At 45.9% G+C, this 25450-nt stretch overlaps 1 protein-coding gene across 3 annotated transcripts in view; it reads right to left on the minus strand.

The window, feature by feature from the left end:
* Sufu (SUFU negative regulator of hedgehog signaling) overlaps positions 1 to 25450 on the minus strand; it is a 91329-nt gene that overhangs the window by 26039 nt on the left and 39840 nt on the right. For 2 of the 3 annotated variants that reach the window (XM_048338345.1, XM_048338348.1), the window contains exons 4-8: positions 14286 to 14428; positions 13554 to 13639; positions 13262 to 13334; positions 9766 to 9922; positions 6692 to 6803 (exon numbers count right to left, since the gene is read on the minus strand). In XM_048338345.1, the coding sequence (XP_048194302.1) occupies positions 6692 to 6803; positions 9766 to 9922; positions 13262 to 13334; positions 13554 to 13639; positions 14286 to 14428 (571 nt within the window). The remainder of the gene's footprint in view (positions 1 to 6691; positions 6804 to 9765; positions 9923 to 13261; positions 13335 to 13553; positions 13640 to 14285; positions 14429 to 25450) is intronic. The other variant, XM_048338346.1, reaches the window with a different exon arrangement.

Consider the following 25450-nt stretch of genomic DNA (forward strand, 5'->3'; position numbering starts at 1 on the left):
AATTGAAAGGTCTGAATTTCTCTTAGTCTAAAGGGTACCGTTCATATCTGATGAATCATAGAAGGTATGGAGAGGAGAGAAGCTAAAAACCAAGACTCCCATTAGCCACAGTCCTTCCTAGTCTTGCGACAGTTGTGGTGCCTGTACTAGCCATACGACTTGGGGCCTTCCCCTTGGGGACACTCAGGAACAAAAGGCAGGATATTGGTCTTGGCAATATTCAAAAGTGAAGTGGATTTGGCTGGCAGAACCTAACCAACCTTTGGCTTCTGCCTCTTGCCTGGGAGATTATTTCTTTTGTTTTCTGGTTGCTTATGGAAGCTCTGAACTTTCCAGAGAAAGAACCACTTGTAGGCCTCCTTTCAGGAGAATTCTGAAAGGGTATGGGAAAGGGGGACCAGCACAGACTCCAAAGATACTTAAGCAAGGTTGTATCATCCAGTCACTTTGACAAATTCTGAGAGGATGGTATCAAAAGGTTATTGGGAAACACCAATAACCAAATAGTACAATAAATAAAGTACAATATTCTAGGCAGGAAGAGCCTATCAGATGGAACGTGATGGTGAAACAGTGGACAGAGTATGGCTGCAGAAGCCAGTATGAGTAATATGTCACCCTGACTAATTAGGGAATGTCCCTAATAATCCATTAACCCTACTGGGCACCAGGATCTTCACCCTAGCTTAGTCCTTAGTCAGGACCCCTGCTTTCCTGAGTGATCCTGTTCTAGCCAGAGCCCCTAGCTTTCCTGAGACACTGAGTCATTTCCTTTTTCCAGTGCTTACCTTTGAGCCTTCCTTTTCCCTTCCCTGCAGAAGTGACTCACTGTTGAAGTGTTGGGTGACAATGAGGATCAAAGATGGGCGATAAAAATACTCTCTCGATTGTGCAATTTGAGGAAGGGAGATTCAGTGTTTGCACTGAAAATTCAAAAAGTACCAGGCAGGGGCCCTGAAGGGAGCTGTTAACAATAGCCATGCCTTGGCTTCATCTCTTTGGGGAAGTGAAGCAAAGAATGGAGTTAAAACAGAAATTGACCCATGCCAGATTTGTTGGAGCTCTTTGTTCTGTCCTTTCAAATGTGTATTTCTGAGAAAGGCAGTAAAGATACTTAGCATGACTACTTGGACCACATTGAGGAGACAGAAAGGAGATGGTGATCCAGGAAGCAGAGGGGAAAAAAGAGAGGCTTCGGCCTTTTCTCCAATTAGCTCTATGGAGCCCAATTGGGTCCTTGAGAGCTGCCTTGCTTCATTCTGGGCTTTCTTTTCAGTGCAAACAACTGTGACTTCCCCAGTGTGGGAGTAGTGAGGGAAGCTAATGCGATAGAGCAGACTCCCCTGACATGAGAGGCCCTGAGAGCAGGGTCATCCAACACAGGCCTGCGTGAGAGTGGTTCTACACAGCCCAGCTGTCCTCCCAGATGGAAACTCACCTTCCTTCACCCATATTCACTGGGAAAATGGATGCAAATGAGATCTTTTCTTCTTCTAATTAATCTTCATGGACCTCTTGGGCTGAGCAAAACAAAACACAATTTTCTCTAAAGGATGACTCCCTGGCTAGGTTACAAACTATTCAAGATGGAATTAGAGGCAGCAAAGTCACCCAGTGCAAAAGGCCAAACAGATGGGATCAGAGATATTTATAAAAGTAGAAAGAAAAGAAATAAGTGTGTGTGTGTGCGTGTGTGTGTGTGCGTGTGTGTGTGTGTGTGTGTGAGTGAGAGAGAGAGAGTGTATTGGGGAAGTATTGTAGATGAGGTCATCACAACAAGAGAATTCAGGCTATAAAACTTTAATTCTCCAGGAAATTGAGACCAAAAAAAAAAGAGAATGAGAAGAGAAAAAAGATGAGAAAACAAAAAGAGAAAGAAAAGAAACAGCCTTATAAGTTGCTGGCACCATTTCAGAAGACCAAGAAACTTGGCTCACCGATGTTGGTGAGTTCTCCTTGTAGAGGTGCTTCAACTACGAAGTACTTCTCCCATGGTGAGAAGCCTTGTCCTTCCAACACACATGTGTGCACATGGGGAACCCTGTCCTTCTCTGGGAGGGTGCAAGTCCCAAGAGCTCCCTAAAGGTTCTCCCACCTCTGTCAAGAGAGGAGGAGGAGGAGGAGATGCTGGGATATGGATCCAAGTTCTCAGCATCAGCCCAACACACTTTACAGAAATGCACACCTCCCTTTGCATGTGCCTGACCACACGCACCCTCTCCATTATTATCATTGTCACTGTCCCCATCACTGAGGAGAGGCCGGAGAACCAAGCTCAAATGCTGGCTGACCAGGCACCTCACACAGAAAGCATGTGCAGTGACTTCCCACCCTACACCTCCACAGATAGTTGGCAGGCACAGCTCTAGGCCAGCCTGTCCTTAAGTGGCACAAAGGGTTTGCTTCCCAAACTCACCAAGCAGGCGGTGGAAAGGGAGGCGCCAGCAAGCCGAAGGGAGGCTTTTCTCAACTGATCATCTTGGGAAAAGCCAGATATAAATTTCATGGCTGGAATGCAAGAGTTATGAAATGCCGAAGAAGCCCCAAAAGGGGGCCAAGGACTCTCCTTCTGGGAAGGCAGTGGGAGGAGGGCTGGCAACAGTGAGTGGGAGAAAGCAGGTTACCCAGAGAGACCTGCATTTCTGGGAAGCAGGAAATAGGGCCTCCAGAAAAAAAGAAATTCCCTAGCCCTGAGGTGGTGGAGAGGCCAAGGCCCTGTGTCAAAAAGATATTCTGATATAAACAAGCCAGTTATGACATAGCTCAGGATTTCTAAGATTCAGAAGCATTGGGGTTGATTGCAGATCCTCCCTAGAGTTGAATAAGCATAGTAAGCTTCTACCAAGGCACTTAGTTTTGTCGTTGGTGTCATGTAAGGTTATCCTGATTCATGCTATGACTGGTTATAGGAGTTCTACCAAGAAGGGTCATTATTATCTCAGATACAGTCTGTGTGGCCCTGATTAGGTACCTGAAAATATGACCAGGAAGATCATACTCTCCCATGAGGCTTAAACTCAAGGCCTGGGTGCTGCCCCTGAAATTGTTTTACTCAAGGATAGTGTTCTACCACTTGAGCCACAGCTCCACTTCTGGCTTTTTGGTAGTTAATTGGATAAAAATCTCACAGACTTTCCTGCCTGGGTTTGAAATATGATCCCCAGATCTCAACCACCTGAGTAGTTATCCTAGGTGTGAGTCATCGGCACCCACTTCACACTTGTTTTAATAGCTCTACCCCTTTCTAACCTTAGACTGGTTACTTATTAGCTTCCAAATACATCAGTTTTCTCTTCTCTAAAGGTGTGTGTGTCAAAAACAAAAACAAACAAAGAAGGCTGGGAATATGGCCTAGTGGCAAAGTGCTTGCCTCATATACAAGAAGCCCTAGGTTCGATTCCTCAGTACCACATATATAGAAAACAGCCAGAGGTGGCGCTATGGCTCAAGTGGCAGAGCGCTAGCCTTGAGCAAAAGGAAGCCAGGGACAGTGCTCAGGTCCTGAGTCCAAACCCCAGGACTGGCAAAAACAAAGTGTGTGTGTGTGTGTACGTGTGTGTGTGTGTGTACGTGTGTGTGTGTGTGTGTGTGTGTGTGTAAGATTATCTACCTCATAAAGTGGCTATGTAGATGAAAGATTTTTGTTGTTGTTTTTAATGATTCTAGGGCTTGGTTTCAGGGCCTTGTGGCAGGCACTGTACAGTTTGTTGAGCCACCCCTCCAGCAAGGATAAATTAAATTGTAGGTATAATGTCCCTGAGTCATTACCTGGCATAGAAGAGCATAAGCTCTGCGGAAGGAATGGGTACTAAGGAGGTATAAAGTGAGCAAATCTAGCTGGGTGCTGGTGATTTATGACTGTAATCCTAACAACTTAGGAGGCTGAGATCTGAGGATGGTGGTTCAAAGACAGCTTGGGCAGAAAAGTCTGTGAGACTCTTATCTCCACTAAACTACCCAAAAAGTAGGAAGTGGAGCTGCGGTTCAAGTGGTAGAACACTAGAGCAAAAGAAGGTCAGATATAGTACCCAGGCTCTGAGTTCAAGCCCCAAGACCAGCAAAAAAAATAAAATAAAATAAAATAAAACAAGTAAATTTCTAATTCTTTAAGTAGGCAAGAACCCAGCTGATACCCAGGCCTGATCAGCCACGGGACCTCCAATCTACATCTGTAGCCTACTTAGATAATATATAGACCCATGAAGCCCCAGGCCTCAGAGATCCCCAGGCCAGAAATCCTGACTAAGGGGAAATTGGACACGCAGACAAAATAAGGCCCATGCTGTGCTGGCTGCTTCCCGCAGGGAGAGGAGCAAACACCAGTGCCAGCACATTTTGAGTGGCTTTCTCCATCACAGTCCTTATGATGTATCTGAAATGGGGTCAGGTCCCAGAGTGGGCAGCCCAGATATTACAACTGTGCTTGCTAATCTGAGCTGAACTGGTCATCATCGATCCTGAGACAACAGGGAGCTAGAGCCTGAGAGATGAGGATGCGTTGGAGAATGGTCTTGGCAAAGGAGGAGAAACCATTGCTCAACCAGTTAACAAATTGGTAGCCACCACTGAAAACCCCAAAAGAGACATTCTTTCCTTCCAGATGGCAGACTGGCATTTTAGAAACCTGATTGGGTACTTGCATCACAGGGAAGGGGTTGGCGTCTCCAATCTATCCCGACCCATCATTATATCTCAGCCAACTAAGGCCAACGGGTGCTGCAGCCTCTCTGCCTTGTGTCCAGACCTTCTGCTCCACTACCATGTCAGGAAATATCTATTGGAACCCTTGAAGTGTATGGGGACATAGAAGCTGAAAGTATGCCTAAGACAGGGAATGAACTTTCTGTAGGAGGCCCTGCCCTCTGCCAGAACTGTGGTCTTCCATAGGCATGAGGGCCATCAGGACAGTGTCATTATAGGTAATCTACTCAGGGCTTTAAACCTACTAGTAGTACCTCTGGCCCTTACCAGTACCAAGGAGGCTCAGAGCAAGAAGCCAACTTTAGAGCCCAGGAAGGAGACTGGCCCTCCGACATAATCCAGACTGCAGACAGAGCCTCTGGATGCCCTGTGACCAGCTTGGCTATCTGCTATTACTATAGGAAGATCCTGGTGCCTCAAATCAGCTACTTCTGGGCTGCTGGCTTGAGAAACCTATTAGCTACAGCTAAAGGTTGCTTTCAGGTAGGAGATGAGGCCTTTCCATACACTTGCCAAAGAGCTTAATTCTCCTGGTTTCCGAATGACAGGTAAGCCATAAGTGGCCATCTCTGTGCCCCGTATGACTGTCTTTGCACCCCAATCTGCAGCCTCAACCTTAACCATCCAGGCCTCCTCTTCTTCTAGATGCTTCATTAGCTTCTCATGGTTGCTTTATTTTATTTTATTTTAGGCCAATACTAGGCCGTGAACTCAGGGCCTGAGCACTGTCCCTGGCTTCTTTTTGCTCAAGGCTAGCACTCTGCCACTTGAGCCACAGCGCCACTTTTGGCCATTTTCTGTATATGTGGTGCTGAGGAATCGAACCCAGGGCCTCATGTATACGAGGCAAGCACTCTTGCCACTAGGCCATATTCCCAGCCCATGGTTGCTTTATTTTTTTAAGTAGTTGTACAAAGCCTGATTGTCTTCATTCTAGGGTACATCTCATACTCCTCACTCCTCCTCCTCCAAAATACCCTGCTTAAATACTCCAGATAATGCTATCTTTTCTGTAGATACTGCATGAATCACTGCTATTTCTGGGGAGCACAGATCAGCAACTGGAGGTAGACTCCAAAGCAGTGGTCATTTCCAACAAACTATCTACAGCCAGATCTGTGCCATTAATAGTTCATTGTTTCATTTATACTCCCCCCAAAAGAAGAGCCTATGCATCCCAGATGGCCCTCTGGGCCTGAGCTTGCCACACACCAAATATGCAATAAAGACTTCTTAGAAGGTGGGTAGATCACCCTGGTCTTGCAGGATTAGTCTTGCAGGATTATTCACCCAGGGCACAGCAATTTCCTCCTTGGCAGGCAAGGTTCTTGCTCTGAGCTGCCAGATCCCAGGCATCTCCTGCCAGCTGCCCTTACACTTAGAGCCCTGCCTACTACTTGTCTCCTATCAGGGGAAGAAAAGATGGCAGGAAGTGAATCTGACCTCTAGGGTGGCCTCAGTCTCTCCATAGGGTTATAGGATCCCCTAGTCAAGCAGCAAATGCCTGCAAAGGACTTCCCTTCTCTGGGCCCCAGGAAAGGCTGGCAGGAAGAAGGGCCTCAGCAGCAGGCGTCCAGTAGGGGGCCAGCCAGACAGGGAGGTCCTCAGTGTTGTAGCTATCAGCCGGAGACCAGGCTCCAGGAAGGAAGGAAGGGCAACTCTGGCTGAGGCCAAGATAAGGAGGGAACCATGCTCAGCACAATAGGCTCCCACAAGGCTGGGCGGCCCCCAGTCAGATTTTGCCTCAACCTGGCCTTCTGTCTGCTCATATAGCGCACGTAAATATTTACTGCTGTTTATATTCCTAGACTACTGGGTCCTTTTTGAGGACCTAAGCTATAACCCACAGGTCTGTGTGTACCAGACCACAACTGCCCTTATGCCCAGAGATTCTAGGCCCATCTAAAAAGGATTATAGGTATTGTTCTTATGTAATTTACAGGGGCAGACCTTTAGGAGAAAAACAGTCCTGGAACAAGGGGGAACTTACGGAGCTCTGTCATGGGTGAGGCCGTTCTGCCGCAGAGGGTTGATTGGTGGAAGGATGGGTTTGCTATTGATCTCCAGTCCTCTCCTCAGCGTCTCCCGGATTTGTTCTGTGTCTGCAATGATATCACCAAGTTGCCTGACAGCCCATTGAGCTCCCAGCATCCCCTAGCCTGTCTTTGGACCTTGGCTCAGCAGATCTATGCTGGCTAGTCTTAAGTCTGCTCTGGACACCAGACATGGAAAGTGAGTAAGTACAGACTGAGGAGACAGGGTAAATGAGACAGTGTTCTCAATAGGGCATAGATATTTGAGAAGACAAAGGGGGCCTCTGGACTTCTGAAGGATGCTCCTACTGTCCTTTGCCCTTTTTTGTCTCAGGCCTGAGGTTTACCTTAACATGGCCCCATACAGTGAATGGCAACTTCACCAGACCCTCAGAAATTTTGCCTACTGAGATGGAGTCTGGTAAGAGCTGCAGTGTCCTTCCATGGGCAAGCAGGAGCTTTCTATATATGTTAATGGGCTTTGGGTGGTCAACTAGTGCCTATCATTCCTTCCTCTTGGGCCCTAGTCAGCAGGACACAGATCATCTTCCCATTTTTGCCTACAGTTGGGAATTGTCTCCATGGGGCTGGCAAGGGCTATGAGATGAAAAAACAGTCCCTAGATGGGATTGTCTCTGCATAGTGCTTTGATGGTCTTTGGGGTGTAGCTAGTTTACTAGTCTTGTCTCTAATAAAATATTTTTATCTAAGACCCACTTCTGCACACTATAAAAAGGAAATTAACATTAATTATTCAAAGGGTAGGGTTCAGTGGGGAAAGAGATAGTTGTTAACTTTTTTCTAAATTGACTCGTTACAGTGGCATAGATTACCTTTATAATTACAAAAACAAAAAACATAGGTGCCAATGATGCTTGCCTGTAATCCTAGATACTCAGGAGACTGAGATCTAAGGATCACAGGTCGAAGTCAACATGGGCAGGAAAGTCTGTGAAACTCTTATCTCCAAGAAAGCACCCAAAAAAGCCAGAAGATGAGCTATTGCTCAAGAGGTAGAGTGCTAGCCTTGAGCAACAAAGTTCAAGGATAGCACCCAGGTCCTGAAATCAAGGCCAGAGGAGACAGGGAGACAGACAGACAGACAGACAGACAGACAGACAGACAGACAGATACACACACACACAATTATTGCGATTATTTAAATTACTGTTTTGGGTTTTTTTTGTGGTACTGGTTTTGAACTCAAGGCCTCATACTTGGTGCACTCACAACTAAAACTCAAATTCTATGCTAAAAACTACTTGAAGCATACTTCTAGTTCTCTTTTACTTTAGTTGTTTTTCAGTTAGTTTCCAACTAGAAGTGTGATTTTTTTTTTTTTACTAGAAGTAGTTTTTAGCAAACAGGTTGGGTTTTAGTAGCATACCAAATGTGAGGCTTTGCATTCAAAACTAGTACCACACACAAAAAACGTTTCCTGGAAGTGGTGCTATGGCTCAAGTGATAGAGCGCCAACTTTGAGCTGAAGAGCTCAGGGACAGCACCCAGGCCCAGAGTTCAAGCCCCATTTTTTTTCCTGGACTGACCTCACATCTCAATTCTCCTATCTGTGGCTTTCCGGGAGATCAAATGTGCATACCACCACTCTTGGTTTATTGATTGAGTTGGGAGGACTTGCTAACTTTTTGCCTCTAAGACTCTCTCTCTTTCACTGGAGTAGCTGGAATTATAGGTGAGAAACCAGGATTATAGGTGTGAGTCACCGTGTCCAGCCAAAACTACCTCTTTTGTCAAGAGCAACTGAATGATTCTAATGACTATATACTCTCTGAATTTCTTATAGGTTTGACACATTGTAAGAACAAGCAGGAAAGAAAGGAAGGGGCCAAATGTTTGGATGTAGGACTTTTTAGAAAGAGAAAAATCTTTTGAGTGTTCTTAAATATATAAGTATAGGAGTAGAGATGGAGCTCAGTGGTGGAATGCATGCTCTGCATGCACAAGGCCCGAGGTTCCACACCAGCATGTAAATGCATGTATACACATGCACACATACAAACACACACAAACACACAAAGATCATGTACATAGCCTTTTCTTCATGACTGTGGGCATCTTATTCTTCAGTAAACAAGAAAAGATGGCGAGACTGAGAAAGGAAGTAGACAAAATACTGTAAATGCTACTATATGTAATGGTTGCCTTTCCTTTGGTACTACACAGTGATGTCCTTTAGTAAAAACTACAACTCTTTTGGTAGGCAAGACCAGCATGGGGAGCTTCCACATCTTCCTTCCCTAACACTTTATCCAGAAGGCAGTGGGTACAGTGCCCTATCACAGTCTCTTAAACTGCATCTGTAGGACAGTGGTGTAAAGCTGCTTGTGAGCTGGCCTTACACTCAGGCCTCTCTCATCAAAGGCCTGAAAAGACCTGAGGACAGAGAGATCCTTGGGTCTGGCATAGTCTTCAGGCCAAACCTGGGCCCTGTGTCAATTTTGTAGGCCAATACTTTTTCTCTTGTGCTTGGGTGGACTTTTCCTGTAACTGTTCTATGGCTTCCACTCACCTCTATGATCTCAGACTACAAGGGGCAAAGTGAAAACATAATGGTCCCTTCTGGTGATGCATTTGAAATACACGCAGAAAACAGCTAGAGGGTTGGGAATGTGGCTTAGCAGTAGAGTGCTTGCCTCCCATGAATGAAGACCTGGGTTAGATTCCTTAGCACCACATAAACAGAAAACGCTGGAAGTGGCGCTGTGGCTCAAGAGGTAAAGTGCTAGCCTTGAGCAAAAAGAAGCCAGGGATAGTGCTCAGGCCCTGAGTCCAAGCCCCAGGACAGTGGGGGGGGGGAGGGGGCAGGAAAAGGAGGGGGGGAGGAGGGAGGGGGGAATGACACACAACACGGACTTTCTGCTAGAAATACAGTGATAGAGTTCCTTTAATTCTCCCATACTAGGAGACTTCATTTAGTCAGACCAGGAAATAAACTATCAAATGGAACCATCCTAGAGATCCTGAAAATTATCCTGAAAGGACAAGGGAAAGGCAGGACAAAAGCTTCTACCTTTGCCAGACAGCCGCCTGGGCTGTGTGCCGATGCAGATACTTCGGCTGTCCTCATCATCCTCGGGAGGCCGGCTCAAGTCGTCCCAGGCACACTTGGCACTGACACCACTCAGGTTGGAGCCGTCTGTTTCGATGCCTTTGTCAACTCTCTCCTGCTTGAAAAGAATCGAAGAGCCAGAGTTCCTTCAGAGAACTAGAGGCCCAAGATAGTCACCCCATCCCAGCAATGACTCTTACAGAATGTAATGGACCTTTGTAGGGGCTGAGTATAGACAGCTGCTACAAGAGCAGGGTCTCTAACCCTGTTCTGCTCTGGTTAACATACAAAAGGCTCTGTCTGCCACTGGACTCCTGTGGGGAGCAAGAGATTATGGGGAGCCAGGAGGAATGAAAATGCCAGGTAACATCTCTGTCATCAACCTTGCAATGAGATGGCCTTTGGGCTTCATTGGACCCTGGACCATGCTTTATCCCTGTTGGCCCAGAGCTCATATAGCAAAACAGGTTTTCCCTGAGAAAAGGCAGAGTCCTTTCTCTTCTTCCTGATCTTTCAGCAAGACACACATACACACACCACCTCCCCAGTCACTGCTGAAGGGAGTAGAGTAGAAACAAGCCTGTTTAAGGCAGGAGAATCCACAGCTGCAGTCCCTCAATCTGGCAGCTAGAGGGGGCAGTTACTCAGAGCAAAAGGGTTGTTGGTTCCCTAGCTGCTAGCCAACTTGTTTGGCAAAGGGTTCAAGATGGGGTTCTTTACTATTTCTTAGGGTGGAATGGGGGTCTACAGGGCAATGGCCATCTGCAGACTCCCTTGGAGGTCCTGCTTTTGGGAAGACTTTGGCACCAGTAAGTCCAAAGCCCTCCAAATGGCCTCAAGGAAGAGTTGTACCCAAAATATCCCTAAATTTTCTGGTAAAACGTAGTTCTGTGATGCTGAGCTTTGGATCAAAGGTCATCTGGAAGGTTCCAGCAACCTTGCTCATAAACAGCCATGTGAGCCAAATAAATTACTTATGACTAAGTACCTCAACAGAGACTACATTTCTGTTTGCCAGTTCCTCTCTCTAGAGTGCCTCAGGCACCAAACTGGCCGCTGGTCAGCCAAGAAGCCTGTCTGGGGCTCCCAGACAAGGTATCTCCTTAAGGCTGAGGACTGGTCACAGGTGGCTTCCATCACATCAATCACTCTTCTGGTGCTACCATAAGCATGGGTGAAGCTGGAGATTCTGGCAGGGTGAGGCCGGCAGTAGGGCAGGACAGCAGCTCTAGGTGCTCTAGGCAGGGAGTGAGGAACAGGTGGTCCTGGTTTGCTCAGGAGAGACCCTGAGTTTCTTCCCCTCCACTGGCTGCTCACCTAGGTAAGGCCTTCACCTAGGTGAATAGCTAAAAACAGTCACTGCTTGCCTCCATTAGTTCACTAGTCCACTACTTCACAAGAGTTACGGCCCAGAGAAGTGAAGGGACTTGTTTAAGGCACATAACTAAATCATTAGTAGCAGATCTTAGATCAAAGGAACTGAACAAGCTCTCAAATAATCTATGGCAAGCAGGTCCAAGCAAGGCACAAGCAAACACTTAAGGGTTTTCACTTGGTACACAGGGCCACCATGAAAGAAAACTGTGCTATCTCCCAGGGTGCCTTGCAGCACTACACTCGGTGCTGTGGGTCCTGCTGGCTGATCCCAAGGAGTCTGTAGACTTGAGAAGTTCTCAGCAGGTAGATGATAGGTTGCTTACCCTATCAGTTCAAGGGGTCAGGTTCTTTCTGAGTATTTGGCACTTAGGACAGGAGCCAAACAGGCCACAGTGCCCCATGCTGGAGCTCAGTGTGATGGCAGAACAAGGGCTAAGGGAAACAGAGCCTTCATGGTTCTCAAGTTCTTCCATTAGTAGAGGCTACATGGAAACCAAGTTAAAGTTAGAGATATATCAAAAGATCTTTGCAACAATTTGAACATTTTGGTGTTAAAGGCACTAGGAAAACAGAGGAGCATCATCTGTGAATGAAGAAAATTTATGCCTAAGAGCTCACAAGACTGCCACAAAAAACCCAGGGTCTGTGAGCTAAATGTCCACATGCCATGAAATTTCTGGCAGTTATCTGTGTCCTGCCAGTGCTTTACAAAAGCAAGAAAGGTTCTGCTTACCTTGTCACCAATGGCAAGGTAGACAGAGGGCAGACACGTGATCAGTTGCCTGCTGAGCTTCTACTTCTGAGCAGCCAGCAGGAAAGGCATTGATGTTCTTACAGCTTTCAGATTGTTTCATATTATACTGTTGGTACTGGGATTTGAACTCAGGGCCTTATGCTTGCCAAGCACACATTCTACTGCTTGAACCACATCTCCAGGCATCTACGGCTTTCAAAATTTACCTATATGCCCAAGGAAGCCAAAACCAAAGGTGACAGATGTTTTCCAGGCAGACTATAGTGAGGGGCCTGTGGCCTAAAGACCCCTCTACACTTCAAGGAGTGCCAATCCTCCCAGGCAGGAGTGGAAAATGTGATGGAAAGAATAACAGGATCTTTAGGCCAATCAATACTCATCCTGTAGCCGGGCCTCAGAGTCATTATTCCCTGTGGGTAGAGTGGCACTGAAAAGGAAACAGAACAGAGTTTTGTTTTGTTTCCTTTTTCCTTTTAGTAATAGTGGGGTTTGATCTCAGGGCCTTGAGTTTGTAAGCCAGGCACTCTACATCTTCAGTCATGAACCTTACTGCTTCTGTTGTTTTTCCAATAGGGTACTGTTTTTGGATGGGTCAGCCTGGACCTCAATCCCACACTGCTGGGATGACAGGCACACTAGTTGAGATGGGCCTCAGGAACTTTTTCCTTGGACTGGCTTCAAACTGCAATCGTTCTGACTCTTGCTTCCTGAAGAGCTAGGATTATAACTATCTCAAGCTAAATCTTTTTTTTTTTTTTTTTAAACCAGTCCTGGGTGTTGTTCCTGAGCTTCTTGTGCTCTACCACTTGAGCCACAGTGCCACTACTGGCTGTTTTTTTCTTTGAGTACTTTATTGGAGATAAGAATCTCATGGACTTTCCTGTCCAGGCTGGGTTCAAACTGCAATCCTTAGATCTCTGTCTCCTGAGTAGCTAGGATTACATGTGTCAGCCACCAGCACCTGGTTATCTTTATTCTTTTTAGAAGGAGAAATGGGAGAATAACTCCCGAACAGAGAAGCAATATCCACTACAATCATTTTCTTTTGTTGCTGGGATCTAACCTGTTGAGTTGTTATATAGTTTATATACAATAAAACATATGCTTTGTAATTCAAAAATACATGTGCCCGAGACATGATTTCATGGGCTGAAATATCTTCTTTCTTATGTGGGTTTCAGAATTCAGGAGACAAGTTCCAAATCATGCCATATTTCTACTCACTCACATATAAAGCTCCTCCATTTTCCCAGGATGAAAGCCAGTGTTATTTGGAAGAGGCCTAGGCACAGTGTGCTAGCAAGGTTTTCCTCACTCAAGACATACTTGCAGGTGTGGATCGATCTCAAATATGGTCTCTCCCCTCCGCATGTCAGTTATCAGCCAGGGGCCACCAGCGCTGTGGACAAGGAAAGGGGACACAATTAACTAGAATCGAAGGCCATTGGCCCAGCCACCAGCATTCCCACAATGCAAGGCAATGAACATTCACAGTCAGGAGCCATGGAGAGTGAGTACCTGCGGTAGCCATGCAAAGAAGAACTGACATATGTGGGATGACAGAGGGACTCCCACCCCGCGGCAGTCAGCCCCCCCTCCTACGGGAACATGTACTCACACAGGCACTGTCCGCAGCAGCTCCAGGATGCCCTGCCCATTCCACTGCTGGGCTGAGTGTAGCTCCTCAGTGCAGACACCAACAATCTGAGGCCCGGGACAAGAGGCAATGTGTTAATGCTCCTCCCTCCTAGCAGCCAGCCAGGCTCTCTCAGGGGTCAGCTCAGTGAGGGCCCACAGGCCTGGTATGCTTCAAAATGAGATGGAGAGCTTAGGAAGGAGCAGCTGCTGGCCTAGGGGATGCCTGGGTCCAGAGACGGGCACTAAGACTGACTCTTGCCCTTGCTGTAACAGATCAGAAAGTCTGATGGCATAAAGTCTAGCTCTCAGCTGCCAAGAGAAAACAACTCAGTTTGGGTCCACAGGCTGTGTCTCTGGGAGCAGGAGTGGGCCAGAGGGGCCTTCCAACAGTCTCAAAGCCTTTATGCTCATCTCCAGGAAAGGTTATACAAAGACCAACTGGTCTTTGGTGGAAGCTGGGGAGAACACACCCCTTCTAGGAGGCAAGAGGCCAGTTTGGAGCTTGCTTCCTGCTGGGAAATCCCTCTCACTTCTGCCATCTCAGCAGGTGAAATTGTGAAAATCAAACCATTTGATTACCTCACAGACCCTCAGAAGGAAGAGATGACCAATGGGAACCTCCTGTTCCCTAGCTCCTCCCCACCATTCTTGGTCTTTCTGGATCTTTCCCACAGGGAAGGCTCCAATATCCGACAGTTCCACTGTGTCTTACCTGGAGGAAGGTAACTACCCCAAAGGGTGTCTGCACAGGCTGCATCTGTGGGTCCTCTGTCAGCAGCATGTGCTGAATTCTTGACTCACTATTATCCAAAGGGCTGTGCCAAGACACATGGTCTCCGCTGCAGAAGGTGTTCTCTGTGGAGACATAGGGGAATCCTTAGCATTTAGAGCAAGACCTGGACTCTGTCCTGGGATGACAGAAGCCCAGGTCTGGAGGCTCCCGTCTTCCTGGGGTAGCCCTTATGAAAAGGGAGAAAGATTTGGTGCTGGGCAAAGCAAAGAGTTGTAGAGATTCTCCAAAACACCAAGTGGTTCCTGGTTGCCCATTCTGTTGGCTTTCAGTACAAAGGACAGGCAGAAAGTGTGGATGTTCACTTGACCACGAAGGCCGAAGACTTCCAGAATCTTCTGTCCTTCTCAGCACCCCCACTGGAGGGTGAAGAGGAAGTCATAATGGTGTCTGCCTGCAAAGAATAAAGGGGTTTTCTCTGGGGCCACTTGGCCAGCACTGTGCAGGGAGGCTGGGGGCCATGTAAACCCTTTGCCTTAGAAACACAGATGGGGATTTCTGTGCTGTTGAGACAGCCTGGACAGGGAACATGCAACCAATCTCGGAGGTCCTTGGAGATCTATAACCAGTTTCCCATGGGCAGACAGATTTAGGGATTTCTGAAGAACATTGGAGGCTTTGAGTAAATGGAGGTCTGGGCAGTGCCTCACACACCACAGCAGGACGACCAGCTGTGTCCATGAAGTCAGCCACCCCAGAACTGATGTCATCTAGGGGTCCTGGGTCCTTTTCTTCTCCCCATCAAATAAAGAATTGTGAGGTAGGAAGATCGGGAGCAGAGACAAAGTTGAAACTAAATGTCAGATGCCCAGGAAAATGGAGGCAAGCCTCTTAGCTACCAGTGGTTTGGTACAAGTCCCCAATCAGGACCCCTCACAGGGAGGGCCACTTTATGCCATATGAGGTCTTGTCTTCTTGCTTCCTGGTGAGGAAAAGGAGAAGAGGAGGAAGAGGAGGAGGGGGAGGTCATGGAGGGGGAGGAAGAGAGGGAGGAAGAGGAGGCACAAGAAAATAAGGAGGCCTAGAAACCAGTAGCATGATGTAGGCTTGTGGAGTCCCTCTTTTATAGCTCTTTTGGGTGAGGTCTCAGCTGTTCTGGCATCTGGTTAGGTCACTGGAGAGTTGCCTGTCCTGGGCTGGGAATGTAGTTTACTGGTTTGCCTCGCATGCATGAAGCCCTGGGTTCGAGTCCTCAGCACCACATAAACAGAAAAAGGCAGAAGTGGTCCTGTGGCTCAAGAGGTAGAGTGCTAGCCTGAGCAAAAAGAAGCCAGGGACCGTGCTCAGGCCCTGAGTTCCAAGCACCAGAACTGGCAAAAAAAGAAAGAAAAGAAAAGAGAGTTGCCTGTCTCAGAGGCTTTGCTTTTATCAGGGCTTATTTGGTTTGTGGGTCTTTAGGAAGAGGAAGGAGTACTGTCTCCACCAGCTGTTTCCATTCCCCAGAGTTCCAGGAAGAGGGGGGATATCACCCCCACTTCTTTCCTTATGCGCATATATATGTATATATACATATGTATATATGTATATATACATATACATACATGTATATGTATATGTATATATACATATATATTTTCTTTCCTCCAGAGCGCCTTGTGCTCACCAGGCAGGTGCTCTTCCGCTGAGCTAAATCCCCAGCCCTCCCTATGCCTAATCTTTCTGCTTTGCCTTTCCCTCAGAACCTCACAACTGTGCTTCACCAAGGCCCATTACTCTATTTCTTTTTTAAGGCATGGCAACCAAAAGAGAAAAAACTCCATGCGATATTAGGTGTTCTCCCACCCTGACTCTTAATTTTGGGTACTCAAAGTCTGCTGCATTTACCAGCCCATGTGAGTCCACAGACTCCATTTTTCATTCTGATCACAAATGCAAGTATACTTCACTCATGTATCTTTAGAGTTTACTCCACATCAATGTGCAGAAAGCTACTTAGCCTCCTTTAAATGGCTGTGTCATGATTTATTTACAACTTGGGAATTGACAGCTGAGGTCTCTGTTTTTCTAATCAACATTTAAGTCAAGGCAAAACATACCACACCCATCCTCTAGCATGAAAGCCAGCATGTAGGTTCCAGAGGGAGATGGGGGCTTCTGATGTTCCTTTCTTGGTCTGAATGCGAATCCTTCCTCTCCTAGGTGATGTTACACAACCATCTTTTTCATCCAAGATACAGGCTCAAGTAATATTATTTGACAATAAAAAAGAATACAGTACTATAATACATGTTACAACTTGAACTTTAAAAAATATTGCCCTTCTGGTGTACTGGTAGCTCATACCTGTAATCCTAGCTATTGAGGAGGCTAAGACATGGTAGGATCATGGTTCAAAGCCAGCCTGGGCAGAAAACTCTCCATGTCCATTAACAAGAGAAATGTATAGCTCAAATGGTAGAGCACCAGCCCTAAGCAAGAAAGCCAAGCAAGACTGCAAGGTCCCAAGTAAAAGCCCCAGTGCCAGCAAAAATCAAAGGACCAAACCAAATCAAGCCAAACAAACAAACAAAACCCCCCACCACATTATGCTAAACGAAACAAGTAAGTTACTAAAAAATGTGAATTCTGTTGTTATGAAACATCTAAACGAGCAAACATACAGAAACAGATAATAGATAAGTGGTTACTACAACTGGTCCATCTGGCAGAAATCAAGAGTGACAGGTAGAGGTATTCTTTCTGGAGTAATGAAAATGTTGTAGGGTTTCTTGTGATGGCTTCTGTAGAATCATACCTCAATAAATCTATTATACAAGAAGGTTGTGCTGGGCACCGGTGGCTCATGCCTATAAATCTAGCTACCCAGTAGGCTGAGATCTGAGGATCAAGGTTCAAAGCTAGCCCAGGTAGGAAAGCCTGTGGTACTTGTATCTCCAATTAACCACCAGAAAACTGGAAGTAGTGCTGTGGCTCAAATGGTAGAGAGCTAGTCTTGAGCTGAAGAGCACAGGGACAGTGCCCAAGCCCAGAGTTCAAGCTCCACAACTGACAAAAAAAAAAAAAAATGGCTCTAGTAAGGCAAAAAGAAGTTATCTTGGAGGAGAGGCAAAGTAGGGCAAACCAAGCCAAGCCTTGGATTTTTTGTTACCACCTCCCAAGGTCAGCAGCTATCCTGGCAGAATACACTTATAATTATTTTACAGGTCTATGTAAACTGAACAATCACCTACCAACATTTTCTTTTCTACAAATGAGAGAAGGGTTCATGAGACTGCCCAAGGTCATGTGGCTTGTCAGTGAAAATGAGCAATATGACCCAAACTTCACAGATCCACTAGGGTTCTTGACACATCTGTGCATCACTAGTACCATTACTTAATGTAATGCATAATACATAATGTATTTTCTCCTTAAATTGACACTTTTTTTTTTTACCTAAACAAACTTACTGGTTTTTTTTGGCAGTGCTGGGTTTAGACCTCACACATTCTAGGCAAGTGCTCTACTACCAAGCTACATTCCTAGCCCAATAAACTTACTTTATAAGGCAACTTCAAATCATTATACTAAATAAGGAAAGTAAATGCTGCTTAGCATTAAGTGAAAGATAATTCAAGAGCTTCAAACCAATACAACAAAAGGAAAATGTTACTATGCTCTAGTCAATACTGTTATCTTCCTACTATTATTTAAAAAATTGTAATCTGGGTACCAGTGGCTCGTGCTTGTAATCCTAGCTACTCAGGAGGCTGAGAAATGAGGATCACAGTTTGAAGCCAGCCCAGGCAGGAAAGTCTGCAAGATTCATTGCCAATTAACCACCAGATAACCAGAAGTGGCGCTGTAGCTCAAAGTGGTGGAGCGCTAGCCTTGAGATAAAAAGCTCAGGGACAATGCCCAGGCCCTGAGTTCAAGCCCCATGACCGACTGGGGAAAAGAAAAAAAAAAGTAATGAACAAGGGCTGGAAGTGTGGCTTAGTGGTGGAGTGCTGACCTAGCATGCATGAAGCCCTGGGTTTAATTCCTCAGTATCACATAAACAAAAAGCTGGAAGTGGCACTGTAGCTCAAGTGGGTAGAGTGCTAGCCTTGAGCATGGAGAATCTCAAGGACAGTGCCCAGGCCCTGAGTTCAAGTCCCAGGACTGGCAAAAAAAGAAAAAGAGTAACAAGGCACACAAACCTGTTCAAAGATTCAAGTCACATCACACTGAGACAAAATCAACAAGACTGAAAGAGCTGGGGGATTAGGGAAAGAAACTGTTCATGTTAACAAGTGCCTTGTCAAGTTACCAGCTAAAAATCTGCTAGCTTTAAAGGCAGACTGACAGTACTGAACTTTGGAGTTGGGAAGACTTGTTTCTATTTGCCTCTGTCCCTTACTAGTACAACCCTGAACAACTTGCCCAACTTGCAATATCTGAATGTTTATCTCTTGCTCTATAATCAGCAACTAGTGTGCCTACTCAATGTGTCTGATTAGTATTCCTGTGTAACTGTACTGATAGATACTTCCCACCAGAAGACAGCCACTGAGCCTGTAGTAACATCAAATGCCCTGTAGGTGGCACCATTGTGCCTGGTTTAAGAAACAGATGGCCAGTTCCCTAGGGGCTTTTCACACCTTTCTGGTGTCTGGTCTGTAGAAAACTACCACAAACCAGGCAGGAGTTTAGGATGAAAAGAAGGAAAGGACTGGAAAGATTTGGGGCCATGACCTTTTATTAACCAGAGTTGACAGTGATTTAAAAATAAATATGTGCAAACCCAAACTGAGTAACCGATCACATGGCACTTTGTACGGGCTTAATTTGGGAAGGGGCTTAAATGGCAGATGGGAGGATACCCTAAGGCAAGAAAAGGAATTCAGGCCAAGTTGCTGTAATGGGACCAACACATTCCACCCTGATCACATATGGTCAAGATTTGGTAGGTGGTATTACTGAGTTAAGGGGAGGGGCAGAAAGTGTAATTTTTCCACAGAAATAGAAATGTTTAGAGCATCACATTAACAGGACCTTCCAGTGAGGAGCACGGGCTGCAGTGGCCAAGAAATGTCTTTCTCAACAATGAAAAGAGCCTTGGTCACAGTTTTCACGCTTGGGACAAAGCCACAATGGGCTCATTCTGGTCTTTATGCCCTGGATTCTAGGCCCATTCTGTAGGAAGCTACTATGGGTCCCAGCTCTGGAGGCAAAGCTAGCCCCAGGAAGCTCTGGGCCCTTTAGAGGGGTTTTCAAATGCTAATATGCCTTGGTCAGAACTCCAGCTGCCCAGCCAGAGGTTGGAGGAGCTGGCTCCTTCCCTCTACTCCCTCAAAGGGTGAAAATGCCCCACCCCCATTGGGGGAGGGGCATCTGAGTCCTACAGTTAACTGGTATCTCAGAGAAAGGCATCTAGGTGAGAGGGGACCAGAGAAAAGTCCCTTAGCTAAAGGGAGGCAGGCATATTCGAGGGGAAATAACACTCCAGGGTGGGGGGAAAAAGTCCAAAAAACCTGCTGGTTACAGTCCTACCCTTTGCTTATTTGAGAGCAAGGTTTCATGACTTCATGTTACATCCTACTAACAACTTCCATTCAGAAACTATTTAGCAGATGCTGATGGCTCATGCCTGTAATCCCAGCTACTCAAGAGGCTGAGATCTGAGGATTGTGGTTTGAAGCCAGCCGGGGCAGTAAAGTCTGTGAGACTCCAATAAACTACTCAGAAAAAGCCAGAAGTAACACTGTGGCTCAATGGTAGAGCACTAGCCTTGAGCAAAAGAAGCTTAGGGACAGCACTCTGGCCCTGAGTTTAAACCCCAGGACAGAAAGAAAGAAAGGAAGGAAGGAAGGAGAAAGAATACCTGAAGTATATGATTGGGAAGGGGGGTGGTGGAATGTGAATGGGGACATGCATACTAACTTAGCTCCTCAGCCTCCTTCTATCTCCCCAACATCGAGTTTTAGTCATAGCAGACCATAGTTGGCCTGGCCTAGATATACAACTTAGCCTAATCTAGGGAAATAGGCCATATAAGAAAATAAGTATTTTTACAAAATAATTAGCACTGCTTTTGAAGCACTTAAATGCAAATCTATTGTCATTTGCCTCAACTCTGCCTACATTCTGTGTGAAATCACTCAGGTACAGTGAAGTTCTACACAATGGTCTGGAAAGGGCCCTACCCCATACGGGAGGCAGAACTAAGGTACTTGGTGTGTGGAGAGACCGCTGATGTTCCCTTTGGGGTTTCTTATTACCCTTCCTTCCAGGTGCTCTGTTGAGAACTTGGATGACTACATGCTTTCTAGGGACAAGGCAAGAATTGCAGCTAAATCCTGCTACTTGTTAGTCAGCAGGTATTGATACCAGCACCAAAATAAATAAATAAATTAATTAATTAATTAAAAAGAAGAAGAAGGTCCAGAGCTGGTTCCTTTGGAGGACTTGGTTCCTTCGGAGGATTTTCCAGTTCTTCCCCTAAATGCCACATGTACTGGCTATGCTGCCAGAGATACTCTGCAGCTGCTGAGAAAGGAAAGGCTAGTTGGGCTGGGACCCATCTCTCAAAATCCCAGGACAAAGCAAATACCCAGGGGAGAGTTCAGCAATTGGCAACTCCACACCCCTTCCTGTGAAGACCGGAGCTGCTGCTGTGGCCCCTGGGGGCTGCTTGGTGGAGTTGGGTCCAGAGAAGCTGCCTGTGAAACTGGAAGAAAACTCCTCCCACAAGCTGTAAAGCACACAGGGGCAGACGTGCAAGTCCGCACAGGCCTGGCAGGGAGGGGGAGACCACCTGGACATTTTACTGAATGAATCAGCCCTGGCTGAGACAGTGGAGTACAGAAAGTTCAAAGTCAGTCTTGTTGCCTCCCCCCCCCCCGCCCCCACTAGCCTAGCTGCTCCTAATTGGGCCACTTGATTATTATTCCCACTGCATCTCTTCAATAGCCAATCCTCATTTCAAAGGGTCACGGGCTTGCTCCTTGCTCTAAGCCAACCTGGGTGCAAGGGGTGAGATGTGTATGGCTAGTCTAATGTTAGAAATGAAGAAGAACCTAGGGCTGGGAATATGGCCTAGTGGCAAGAGTGCTTGCCTCGTATACAAGAAGCCCAGGGTTCGATTCCCCAGCACCACATATACAGAAAATGGCCAGAAGTGTTGCTGTGGCTCAAGTGGCAGAGTGCTAGCCTTGAGCAAAAAGAAGCCAGGGACAGTGCTCAGGCCCAGAGTCCAAGGCCCAGGACTGGCCAAAAAAAAAAAAAAAAAAAAAAAGAAAGAAAGAAATGAAGAACCTACAGGGTTTTTTGGAGGCCATGGGATACAGGACAGCCTGATGTCACTGTCACACATGACTACGGTGGAGCAACCATGCAGTCAAAGCTCCTGAAATCTTCTTGTGACAAGCACCTCATCCTATGCACATGTGTGAAGAAGGCCCTTAACACACTCAATGCTACCCTCATTTTAGGGAAGTGACCAAAGCCTTGTATTTATTAAGGGCACTGTCCTTGCTGCCCAGCATCCTAAGACCCAGAGCCTTCTCTAGGCAGACAGACTACTCTACCTGACCTCATCATCAATCAAAGGAAGGCCAGCAGACCTTCTTCCTGCTGGGGAAGATGAGCATTCACCTTTTTGAGGTCACAGAAACTCTCCTTCTTCCAAGGATCCAAATATAATTGAGTTAACACACCCTAACACGAGCCTGTGCCTCCTGCCTGGGCCCCCACACTCTAACCTGAGGCCAAAGTTAACAGCCTTGAAGCAGAGTTCTAAGGCAATACCCACACTAGGAACTCTGGATAGTAGTTGAGCGCAATGCTGTATGCATACCACACAGGAGTAAAGCCAAAATATGCCTTCAGTAAGTTCTCCTTAACATGGAACCTCCTGCAGAGAGAGGAAAAAGAGTTCCTGAGCTTTGAAGCTTCAGATGGCACAAATCCAGAGAACCTGGCAGTCCTACCTTTCTCTTTACATATGCACAGGATGGGGTATGTGTAAGAAAATTCTGCTCCAGCAGGGTAAATGGTATTTGGGATTGCATCATGAATGTAGGATAGTGCAAATTTCTCCAGCCTGACTTGCCTCTATCGATCTGATCATGGAGATGTGGTATTAACCAAAGGGTAATTTAACTTGCATCTTTCTTATCAGTGACAATCAAAGGGTAATTTAACTTGCATCTCTCTTATCAGTGACATGGACATCTTTCCTTTCATTTATATAGGACATATGCCTGAAATACCAATATCCTTCCCTCCAACCCCTTTTCCTATAGCAACAATACATCTCCATAAAACCTAACAGATCTTCATGTTTTACTAGCTGTAGTGTGTATTTTTTAAATTGGGTTAAAGTTATTACATATATTTCATAGTATACACTTTAACTTTCACAATGATTAAAATTATCATTCTACTCTACGTAGCTTACGAAGACTATGAACTTTAACAATTAAATCATTTTCTCCATTTCGGATGATATGTACATTATGTTCCTTTTGTTTAGCAACATCTGTCCCCTCCTTCACTCATTCCTTCCTTCCCATTCCTACCCATGGGTTGCTTAGTGTGCAATAAAATTGCGATGGCTTGTTTCTACTCCCCTCCCCCCCCCCAAGTCCTGGAGCTTATACTCAGGCCCTGAGCACTGTCCCTTGCTTCTTTTTGTTCAAGGGTAGCATTCTACCTCTTGAGCCACAGTGCCACAGTGGCTTTTTCTGTTTATGTGGTGCTGAGGAATCAAACCCAGGGTTTCATGCATGCTACGCAAGCACTCTACTGCTAAGCCACATTCCCAGCCCTTAGAAATACTTTTAAACCAGAAACTCTTTTGGTTGGTATCTATCCAGCAACCCCTCAAAAAAATAAAATAATAAAACACCAATTAGAATTATGGTTGTCAAGTCAGGGGCTGGTGGCTCACACTTGAAGTACTTGCTATTCAGAAGGCTGAGATCTGAGGATCGAGGTCCAAAGCCAGTCCAGGCAGGAAAGTCCAAAAGATTCTTATCTCCAGGAGTTGGAAATGTGGCTCAATGGTAGAGTGCTTGCCTAGCATGCATGAAGTCCTGGGTTCAATTCCTCAGTACCACATACACAGAAAAAGCCAGAAGTGGTTCTGTGACTCAAGTGGCAGAGCACTACACTTGAGCAAAAGGAAGCAGGAACAGTACCCAGGCCCCCTGTTCAAGCACCAGGACTGGGGCGGGGGGTGTGTGGGTGGGGTGGGGGAGAGAATCACTTTATTAACACAGATTACTTTTCTTTTACCACATCCTAGAAGCAAACAGTAACCCTAAATGTTGTACTGTCATGCCCAAAGCAAAACTAGATCTTCCAGGGAAAATGTAGGTCCTTACAAGTCTGCATACTTGCTTGGTATTCTGGTGCAATTTCCTTTGCTGTGCAATGTTAAACAAATCACTTTTCAGCATTTGTTTTCCCAGGCATCAAAACACAATGTGATAATTATACTACCTACCTTACAGGGTAATTTTTAGACCCTAAAAAAGAAATTTAAGTATGTAAAAACTGCCTTGTGCCTGGAGTTGGATCCTAGCTACTCAGGAGGCTGTTGGAAGCCAGCTGGGGCAGGAAGGTCTGTGAGACTCTCAGCTCCAATAAACCACTCAGAAAAAGCCAGAAGTGGCTCTGTGGCTCAAGTGGTAGAGCACTAGCCTTAAATAAATAGAAGCTCAGGAACAGAACTCAGGTCCTGAGTTCAAGTTCCCAGAAACGGCACAAAAGCAAACAACAACAACAAAAACCCTGCCTTCTTTATTGTGTATTGTGAGTACAAAGTAAGCATTTGCTTTTCATTTGAAAGACCTGACCACTGAAAAATAGGGCCACTAATGACATGAAAAGTAATGCTAGCCAAAAAAGAAGAATCCACAAGGACAGGAACACTGAGTCCGTGTACTGGGGCAAAGCAAACAATCTCTGCAAGGATTCCAGAATCTGGATCCCTATAGCTCAGACTAACCCCCCAAGATCCTCCGTTAGTTTACATCAAGAAACACAGTCACAGCATTTATGAGAATGCTCAGATATCACCCAGCTGGGTCAGCCTGGAGGACCTGGGATAGAAAGACCCAAAGCTGATTGCAGGAAGCCACACAGGAGCAGATGAAGTAGCTGAAAGAATACTGGTTAGAAGAAAAACTAGCATTATTAATTTTCCTCTAGGTTCAGTGATCCAAACTTGCAGATCCATCAGGTCCACATCCAGTGCTTAAATCCTCCCATACCACACGGGTCAGTGATGATCCAGACTTTACTAGGACATCTTGAGATGTCAAGTTGATTGCCTCCCAAAGCCTGGTAGAAAATGCTTCCATATTCCAACGAATAGTTAGATTTCCTAGTCAAAGACTCATTAATAGGAAAGAATAAGGTAAATCCCTTTTCCATATGGCAAAACTTCAAATATTTTTAAATACTTGTGTGGGACATAGCTGAGTATTCCATCCACAGTCTTTTCTTCAAACTGGAACATCTCCAGTTTTTCACTCTGTAGCCCTTCCTCATAGCTTTGAGAGGTCTTGCCAGCTGAAAGCCATCCTTCTCTGGATTTGCTCTGATTTGTCAAAGGTATTATAGAATGTGGCAACCAGGAGAGACTGCTGGGTCAGAGATGGCATGTGCAGTCACTTAATTTTGAGTGAATAGGGAAAGGTCAGATCACCAGCTGTCTACACAGCTGCCCAGGGACTTTGAGTTCCTTTACCACGCAAATCAAGGAAAGAGGATCTAGAGAATCAGATTGGAGTGACCCAATTATAGAAAGAGGCAGCAATAAAGCATTAATAATAAAAATTTTAGTGCCTAGGCAAGACTCCAGGTGCCAGGCCTGGGGGTCAACTCAGGAAGCAGGACTAGCAGAGAGTTCTCTTAACCTGCAGGCCTGCAGCCTCAAAGAAACAAGCCGGCTTTGAAGTTATCAAAAGTGAAATACTCCTGTGATTCATTCTGTGGACTTCAAAGGTGACAAGAGAATTTTCTGGGTGTTTGGGCTGCTGGCAGATAAGAGAACAGAGATAGTCATGACCAAGGCTACTCAGCCTAGAGCAGTCACCTTTCTGGGAGGTCAGTTAGGCATCCAAATTACAGACATCATGATCTAGCAATCCCATTTTAGGAATGATCTGGAGGTA

This window comes from Perognathus longimembris, chromosome 2 (assembly GCF_023159225.1).
Source record: "Perognathus longimembris pacificus isolate PPM17 chromosome 2, ASM2315922v1, whole genome shotgun sequence".
Taxonomy (NCBI): domain Eukaryota; kingdom Metazoa; phylum Chordata; class Mammalia; order Rodentia; family Heteromyidae; genus Perognathus; species Perognathus longimembris.